At 52.0% G+C, this 8,887-nt stretch overlaps 1 protein-coding gene across 1 annotated transcript; it reads left to right on the top strand.

Moving 5' to 3' along the window:
- The first annotated feature begins 1,890 nt into the window (after positions 1-1,890).
- Positions 1,891-5,074, top strand: LOC118702565 (phosphofurin acidic cluster sorting protein 2). Its single transcript, XM_036408594.2, has 2 exons — positions 1,891-2,867; positions 3,444-5,074. The coding sequence occupies exons 1-2, from the start codon at positions 1,906-1,908 to the stop codon at positions 4,993-4,995; spliced, it is 2,514 nt and encodes an 837-aa protein (XP_036264487.1). The 5' UTR covers positions 1,891-1,905; the 3' UTR covers positions 4,996-5,074.
- The last annotated feature ends 3,813 nt before the right edge of the window (positions 5,075-8,887 follow it).

Genomic DNA, 8,887 nt, shown 5'->3' with positions numbered 1-8,887 from the left:
ATCTTTTGAAGTTAAATTTTCATTTCTATAAAGAACTTGCAAGAAATGACTTCCTACCAGGAATATTAATGAGAGCTAGAGTCTGGGAGTTCCCAGCCTTGGAGGCACAGTTTCCCATGTTAATTATAGGTGTGTTTGTTGTTGTTGTTTTATATGTTCAGAGTCTAAGCAAATTTTCTAGCGATGTTATGGAGTGGGTCAAAGTGTGCAGCTTCTGGCTCCATGATGCTCACACCCCTTGAGTCTCATTCATCCCTCTCATGTGGCTCAGCTTCTCTCCCAGCTATCCAAGGCGACCTGAAGGCCTCTAGCCAGTTTGGCTCAGTGGGTAGAATGCAGGCCCTTAGAGGTGCTGGGTTTGATTCCAGGTGAAGGGCATGTACCTGGGTTGCAGATCCCCAGCCCTTACTGGAACGTGTAGCGGAGGCAACCAATCTATATGTCTCTCTCATTCTCTCTCTCTCTTTCCTCCTCACTGCCTCTCTCTCTAAGCCCATGAGTAAAATATACTCCAGTGAGGATAAATAAATAAATAAAAATAAGAACCAGAGGAAGGGCTAGGAACACTGGTGGACCACACCCTATGGGCTCTCCCCCAGAAGAGCCAGACAGTTGAATTACAGTTGAGTTGGAATTTCCCTTTGGGGCTTCTGCTTGGCTTGAGGAATCATCTCTGAGAGCTCAGCAAAGATTCTTATTGCTTAAGTAAAGCTGAGATCCACGTAAGAGGAGGATGAAGCCCTTATACAGTGAAGGTTATTTTGATCAGACTCTCAGAAAGCAAATCAAAATGAAAACCCAGAATTAAAAACCAGCCACCAATGTTTCATCTTATCTCTCCTTAACCGTGGTTCTGTCAACCCTTAACCTTAGTTCCACCTTGAGGATTTAAAAATACAGCTCAAATATAGTCAGACTATCTACCACAAGCAAAGGAAGATTGTGGATCCAAGAGACAACTTATTCAAATTCACCTGACAGGCAGGGACCTGGTGGGCCCAATGGGCCCTTTGTTAGGTCTGAGCACCGGGTCTGGGCCTGCAGGCTGGTCCTGTTGAGCTTCTTGGGAATCCTGCCCCAGGAAGCCAAGTAAGCATCAATGTAAGCAGCATTCAACCCTGTGCAGAGTTTTTGTGAGTTTACTGGAGCCCAACTGTCAAGAATTGCCTGAAAACAAAATCTCAATGTATTGAGGTAGTGCTCCAGAGAATGGCAGTATTGCATCTTATTTTATACATTATAATAAAAAGTGGAGATGTATGTGGGTTACATGGAATCCATTGCTTAGGGAGACAGGAGAAAGCCAAGCAGGGAAATCTCTGGGATTAGATAAAAAGTAAAACGATAGACACATGCCTCTCTTATACAGGTGCCCACAGGCTAGTTAGCAGTCAGCAATGAACTCAATAGCAATGAGCAGATCTGTGGTCTCTGCAGAGCACAGAGCAGTGCCTGCACTTGGAGGTGTCCAGAAAAAGGAAAATTCCTTTGACATTCCAAGGGTGTGTTATGGTGGATGCCAAAAGAATATAGACAGTTTCAGTGAAGGTAAAGATTGACCTTTGTCAGGGAAGACACTGGCCTAGCATATGACCACACACCATAAACTGCTTTGAGATAACAAGTTCTAATTTCAGGCCAACTTTGTGGTTAATTTAGGTCTCTGAGTTTGAAAGGCCACCATGCAGGCCTTACCTGTGCTAGTCACAGGTGAGAATATGACCATTTTTCATCCACTCTCTCCTTCCATCACTGTGTTCCACCTCTTGCCACCAATCATGTCCTTCCTCTGTCCCACCACAGGGGGAGAAACCATCAGGTCCCTGTATGCTGCAAGCAACTGCAGCTTCCTCATCACCTGTGGGCCGGGCCTGCTCCCACACCGTGCTCAACACCCCAGTGCCCATGCACCTCTTCTCTACCTGGGAGGTGGACTGCTCCAGCCCCAGCTGCGTGCTCAGGCTGTGCAGCCTGACTTTAAAGAAGCTAGTGATCTTGAAGGAGCTGGAGAAGGAGCCCATCGCCATGGTGATAGCAGTGCAGATGCAGGGCTCCAAGGGCATCTTGAGATCCCATGAAATTGTGCTGCCCACTAGTGGACAAGTGGAGACCGACCTGGCACTGACCTTCTCCCTGCAGTACCCACACTTCCTCAAGGGAGAAGAGAACAAGCTCCAGATCATGCTGCAGCAGAGGAAGTGCAATAACAACCAGATCATCCTGGGCTACAAGACACTGGCCACAGGTGCCATCCACATGGCTGAGGTGATGCAGCGACCCCCCGAGGGTGGCCAGGTGCTGAGCCTCAGCAGCAGCGTCCAGGAGTCCTCCATCAGGGTGGCTGAGATCTGGATTTCCTTCCTGTCCAGTCAGCCCATCAACTACAAGGACGACACCATGCAGGCCAGCCCCACGGACAAGCCCACAAATAACTACACCGAGGGTAAATCTGAAAGCTTCTCTGAGCTGGAGGCCAGCTACAATGTGACTCCCAGGCAGGACCTGGAAGAAGATGACTTTGACCTGAGTCAGCCCAAGAAGCAGCAGCCATGCATGCAAGGTAACTTGAAGCAGAAAGTCATGGTGCTGCTTCCCAGGTCCAACATGTCAGAAGAGGTCCTAGACTCAGATCAGGACCCTACAGAGCATGTCCCCGAGGTGGAAGAGAACCTGGACCTTCTGTATCACAATCTTGATAATCCCAGCAACAGTGACCCAGACATGGAGGATGATGGCATCATCCTTAGCAACACCAGGACCAAGACCAGACAATACTTTGAAGGCCTGGCACACTCTAGCTGTCAGATGGAGACGAGGAGCATACACAGTGCCCGGAGGCAGAAGGAGCCTCCTCGGCTGGCCAACATGTCCGTGAAGGTCCAGGGCCCGGGCAGAAAGCTGTTCAGTGGCAGTGTCTCTGACTTGATGGCCTACAGCACCCCTGCCACCAAGGTGGACAAGACCTGTGTCTTCTCCCTATCGAGCCAGCCTGTCAACCAACTGGACAGAGCCATGCCGGCCAGCACCAAGGCAGATAACTTCTCTAAAGGAGACTCTGAGATTGTCTTCTCTGAGCTGGAGGTCAGCTACAATGCTGCTCACAGGCATGACCTAGACAAGAAGCCGATAAGAAGAAGGAGGCCCATGACCAGGCAACAGAGCTATCAACAGAAAGTCGCAGCCTGGCTGCACAGGTACCAAATGATGGAGGAGGTCCTGGACTCAAAGAAGGAGCCTGAGGTGCAATTCCCCGATGTGGACAAGGAAGTGGCTGATCTGTTTTACAGGCTGGTGAACCCCAGTGAGAGTAGCTCAGATAAGGAGGATGATGATGACAGTCTCCTAACCCCTCCCATGCCTGAGCTCATGACATACTCTGAAAGCCTGCCAAATGGCCCAGATATGGAGGACGATGACGGAGCCCTAGACACCCCCAAGCCCAGGCCCAAACTCAGGTCATACTGTGAAAGCGTGTCAAGTGACAGCGGCTCTGGCTGGGTTGCCCACAGCATGCCAAACCCTGGGGAGCAGCAGGCACAGCCTGAGGACAGCCCGGAGGCAGAGACCTCTGCCCAGGACAAGCTCACTAAGAAGCTGCCACCCAGCAGGCGCACCACCAAGACTGAGTCTCTGGTCCTCCCCTCCAGCAGCTCCAAGGGGAAGCAGCCCACATGCCGGGGCCGGAGCAGGTCCCTGAATGAGTCGTCCAACAGCCTGATCGAGGAGAGCTGCCCAGTGCCACAGAGCAACCTGCAGATCCCCGGGAAGACCATGTGCGATCAACTGAACAACATCCTCATCTCCAATGACTGTCTGCCCAGGAACATCATCCTCATCAGCACCTCTGACAGGCAGGGGCACTTCCTGTCTGACGTCCTGCAGCAGCACAAGCTTCCCATTGTGCGCACCTGCTCCATGGTGGATGTCCAGGAGGCCTTCAGCTTCATCATCTCCTGGATACAAAGATACTGCGACTGCAATACCCAGGCCCCGATGCCAGTGAAGATCGCAGTGGCGGGGGCTCAGCACTACTTCAGCACCATGCTGCGGGTCTTCATGGAGCAGCTGTCCCACAAGAACCCTGAATGGCTGGGGTACATGCGCTTCCTAGTCATCCCGCTGGGTCCCCACCCTGTGGCCAGCTACCTGGGCTCTGTGGATCACCGCTACAACCACCTCTTCCAGGACCTGGCCTGGCAGGACATGTTCAACCATCTGGAGGCCCAGAGTTCTGTGCAGAACATTGTGTCGAGAATCACAGAGTACATCAAAGGGGCCAACTGTGTCCACCAGCTGCCCATCGCAGAGGCCATGCTCATCTCTAAGCCGACGAACCTGGGCAAGTTGTCCTCACAGAAGTTCATTCCCTTTTTGGGGGCAGTGAAAGTTGAAAAAGTGGAACCGATTTCAGCCACATCAGGAGACACAGATGATACGGTTCCCTCATGCTCCTACATGCTTAGGTCCCCCGCCAGGGAGGCCTCACACAACCCAACCTTCTCCTCATCAGTGAGTGGAGGCCTACCTTCCTCCATCCAGGATGTCGGTGCTGAGCTGATGGAGCTACAGGTGGATTATTGGATGGCAGCCCAGCCCACAAATAGGAAGAGAAATGGGAAGAAGGAAGACCTGCCTACTACCAAAAACACACTCCAGTGCACCTTCCGGTCTCTGCAGGTCAGCAGGCTGCCCAGCAGTGGGGAGGATGCAGGCACACCCGCAATGTCCATGACTCTGGTCACCAAGGAGAAGAAGAAGAAGGTGATGTCATTGCCCAAGGAAGACAAGGGCAAGGCCTTGGAGTCCAAAAGCCAGTGCATCCAGGGCATTGGCCGCTTGCTCTGCTCAGCTAAGAACCAGGAGAACAGGCAGCGGGTCCTCATTGATGGCGTGGAGTGGAACGACGTGAAGTTCTTCCAGCTGGCAGCCCAGTGGTCCTCCCACGTCCAGCACCTCCCCATCGGCATCTTCGGACACTCCAATTCCACCTTCTAGCCCTGCCCCTCCCCCTGCCCTTAACCCTGCCTGGGCCAAGCCCAGAAGGGCCCTGCTGCTTTTCTGTTAACAGTTCAGTTTACTACATTCACAGACCCTAAAAACAGAGAAACTGTTTTAAGTTATAATGTGCTGTTCATAGCCTGGAACCTAAGAGGGTTGCCCTCACTGGGACCTCCAAATGCTCTGTTTAATAACAAGACACTCCTGCAAGAGGGAGGTCATGTGGGCACTGTTGAACTGGAGCATCGTGGAAGGTGTGTTTTAGCCTCAGGATCCCCACCGTTTTCAGTGAGGAGGGTTCTGGTCTTAGAGACCTATCTTTCCTGGAAACCAGGGCCCTGCTTAACCCTAGAATTTTGCTGCAGCCTGTGCCCAGACTCAGAGCTGGGCTGCCCGAGGCAAATGGCTGGCCTCCCATTGGGGCATCAGGAATACAACATGGAGGCCGGCCTGCCCAGCCTTGGACCCCAGCTGCCAACCAGCCAAGTGGCCCCAGCACCATCCTCTTATGGTTCCAATGAACTTCCGCCTCATGAAGCAAAATAGCAAAAAAAAAGAGCTGCATGATGCAGACCCACAGGCCCTCCTTCCTGGGCAGCGACCGACCTTCGTCTCCACCTCTTCATGTGATCACCAAACGTTCGCTGCCATGCAACAGGTTTTGGACCAGCCATTGACAAGGTGAGTAACCTGCCTCTCCACAGCACGGTGTTCATTTGGCCATTTGCTGGCTGTGACCTCTCAGTTCGCTGCATCCCTCTGGGTGTCTGTGTCTAAGAACATGAGGTGAGTCAAGGAGCATCCTCATAGGTTTTTTGTAAGGACCCAGTAGGATGTTCCCCTAAAGCTTTCTCTGGGTGCCTGGCCAGTGGATAGGCCTGCAGGAGGGGCTGTGGCTGTACTAGTTGGTCATTTTTCTTCCTCATATGTGATTCTTCTCTGGGCCTTGGGCTAAGCTCTTTCCTCATGTCATAAAGGGACTGGAGATTCTGTTATTGGTCTCTGTCCTGGATGAAACCAGAACAGAAACCCCAGGGGTGAGCAGTGGGGCCCAGACCCTCCCAGCTATCTGTGGCAGGGCTGGTTTGGGCTCACTCATTCAGCAAATATATCAGAAGTCTGCCGGTTACAGACATGTCTCTAGGCACTGACCATAATCCAGTGCACAGAGCAGACCCCACGACTGCACTCCAGAGCTTCCTTCTAGTTGGGAGCGATTCAGTCACACTAGACTGTACAGGCTCGTAGTGTCCATGGGACAGCCAATGTGACGTCCTCCTGACCTCCTCTACCTGTGGCTGCATCTTCCCATACCGTGAAGAGGAAGGTGAACCTCTGTTCCAGCAGAAAACGTGAGTCAGTTTTGGGTCAGATTCAGGAGGGGGAGTATGGGGAGTGTGAATTCAAGGTGCTGGCAAACCCTGGATCCCACACATGGGTGCGATTTCTGCAAGAGGGCGGAGGTCTGAGGGCTTCTCCTAGAAAAAAAGGGAAGGCGTCAAAGAGAGCTGTGTATGTAGATATGGGTGGTGTGAGAGAGCAGTGGGAGCTCAGTGGGAAAGTCAGACCCTCAAAATATTCATTCCCTTCCACTTCTAATCCCAGCCCTGCCTGCACCCCTATCCTGGGACCCTGTTCACTAATCTGGTAGAACCTTCTCAGTGGCAGCTTGGCAAGTGTACCCTGCCCTGTGGGAGTTGAGTTTCAGTGGGAGGCGAAGAACCCCACAGGCAGATGGTGAATTAGGCAGCACGTAGGTGCAGGAGCTAAAGTTTGAGGTGACAGAAAGGCCCTTGGAAGCCTGGGATGGAAACAGAGTTTGTTGCTGATTGGTCAGCTATTCCTGGAGCACCTACTGTGTGCCAATGAGTGACATGAACAGGGAGGACACCAACCTTCCCTGTCCTCATAGAGCTGGCATTTTGGTGGGAAGGTAGTGGGAGGGGACAGGGACACTGAGAGAGCATGTCAGGTTCCTTTGAAGAAGGGGACAGGTAGTTCCTTCATTGATCCAGAGCTGTCAGTTAGGAGTGCTTTCTGCCAGTCCCTCCTGGGTGACCAGGCGTGTCTCTGCCAGAACTTCCAGACTGAAGGTGGACAAGGAGTAGGTCTGGCTTCCAGATGGGCAGGAGCAGGAGGCAAAGGACCTCTGGGAGGGCCATGTGGAAGGAAAGAGCACACCTCAAACTCTGCTGCTCACCTCTCTTTCTCCAGGTCAATCTATTGCATCCTGGGTATCTGGCAGGAACAGTACCTCCACAATTTCTCAGCCTTATGATGCTGTCCACCTCAGTAAAGCCATCTGCCAAACCCAGGCCCAGTGCCTCCAGTCATGGCAGGAGCACCTGAGCCCACTGAAGCCGAGACAGGAGGAGGAGGAGGCCTCCGGGGGTGGTGTGGGTGAGTGTGCCTTTGGAAGGCACACAAAAGGCAGTGAGGGTGGTAACACGTGCTCCTCTTGGATCTACAGAACCAGCTCCAGAGCAACATCAGGAAAACCCTCCAGAGGCAACGCCACCCTAACGACCTCTCCAGAGCCAGAGCCGGATCCAAGCCCAGCTTTCACTGAACTTCAAGAGACAGAAGAACCACCTGCAGCATTTCAGAAACTCATCCAAATCATGCCATGGCAGAGAGGACACCCTCACCCCCATTAGATGAAATGTTAAAAGTTTATGTTTATGTTATATATGTGTATAATTTACTGTAATTTTTATATTTAGTAACATAGATTGTATTGTAGAGAACCTTTAATGAAATACTACTAAACATAACATTAATCTAGATTTTATAAAATTTAACCCTATTAACCCTCAGAGCTTTGAGCAAGTCTGTTTTTCTGGACCCTGACCCACACAGGGAGAACTGTCCTCACTTCTCCACCTGCCCTTCCTGGAGCCAGGACTCTGCTTCTCAGGGAGCCACCTCCCCTCAACCCCCCTTCTGTTCCCAGCCTCAGAGCTGGGAGGCCAGAGGCCAAGGGCTGGGCTCCCATGGGGTTTCCCGAGCCCAACATAGAGGCCAGTAGGCTTAGCCCTGGGCCTCTGTGTTGACCCCAACACCACTCACTCGGGCTTCCAAATAAAGTTGACCCTCAGAGAGCAAGAATAAAATAAAAGAAAAGACGTATAGTTCAGGCTGCCCCAAAACAGTAACTGGACAAACTGATCACATACTTGGTGCCCAGCTTCCTGAGCAGCATCCCCACCTTGTTTCCCACCCACCCTCTGTATTAATACAGAACATGTGCTACTAACCAATGTGAGTGGGATCAACCATGTCCCAGGTGAGCCCTGCCCCTCCCCAGCACAGTGGCCACTCAGCCACCTGCCTGCTGTGAGTCTTCAGGTCACTGCATCTCTCAGTGTTTTTTTCTCTGACCATGGGGAATACTGAGGCCCAGCTCATAGGGTTATTGTAGGGACTTTGGGGTGGGTCCCATGGAAAAAAGGCTCTCTGGTGCTTGGACACTGGAGAAGTATGCTGGAGAGGCTGTGGTTGTCCTAATTGGTCATTTTCTCTTCTTCTTAAAGAAGCTTCTGCCTTATTTGTGATTCTCCTCAGGCCTCAGGCTAAGCTATTTTCTCTTGTGATAAAGACATTGGAGATTCCATTAGGGTCCCTGTCCTGGGTGAAGCCAGATTAGACACCCCAGGGGTGAGCAGGGGGACCCCAGGGTCACCAAGCTATCTGAGATGGGGCTGGTTTGGGCTCATTCAGTCAGCAAATGCCCTGCCCCCAGGACTGCACTCCAGCGCTTCCTTCTAGTCAGGAGTGATTCAGTCACACTAGGCTGCACAGGCAGGTAGCGTGCACAGGACAGTCAATGTGAAGTATCGCTGCATTTTCTCATGTTTTGAAGCAGAAAATGGATCTCTGCACCAGCAGA

The sequence above is a fragment of the Pipistrellus kuhlii genome, unplaced genomic scaffold (genome assembly GCF_014108245.1).
Source record: "Pipistrellus kuhlii isolate mPipKuh1 unplaced genomic scaffold, mPipKuh1.p scaffold_m20_p_39, whole genome shotgun sequence".
Classification (NCBI taxonomy): Eukaryota; Metazoa; Chordata; class Mammalia; order Chiroptera; family Vespertilionidae; genus Pipistrellus; species Pipistrellus kuhlii.
The sequence above is the reverse complement of the archived record's forward strand: the minus strand, read 5'-3'. Positions and strand labels throughout refer to the sequence as shown.

Excerpts from the sequence above, each read along its gene's own strand:
- LOC118702565 (XM_036408594.2), top strand. The coding sequence starts at position 1,906 with ATGCACCTCTTCTCTACCTGGGAGGTGGACTGCTCCAGCCCCAGCTGC. Across the intron at positions 2,868-3,443 it reads CCTCCTCGGCTGGCCAACAT|GCCCAAACTCAGGTCATACT; the intron begins GTCCGTGAAGGT and ends CCCCAAGCCCAG.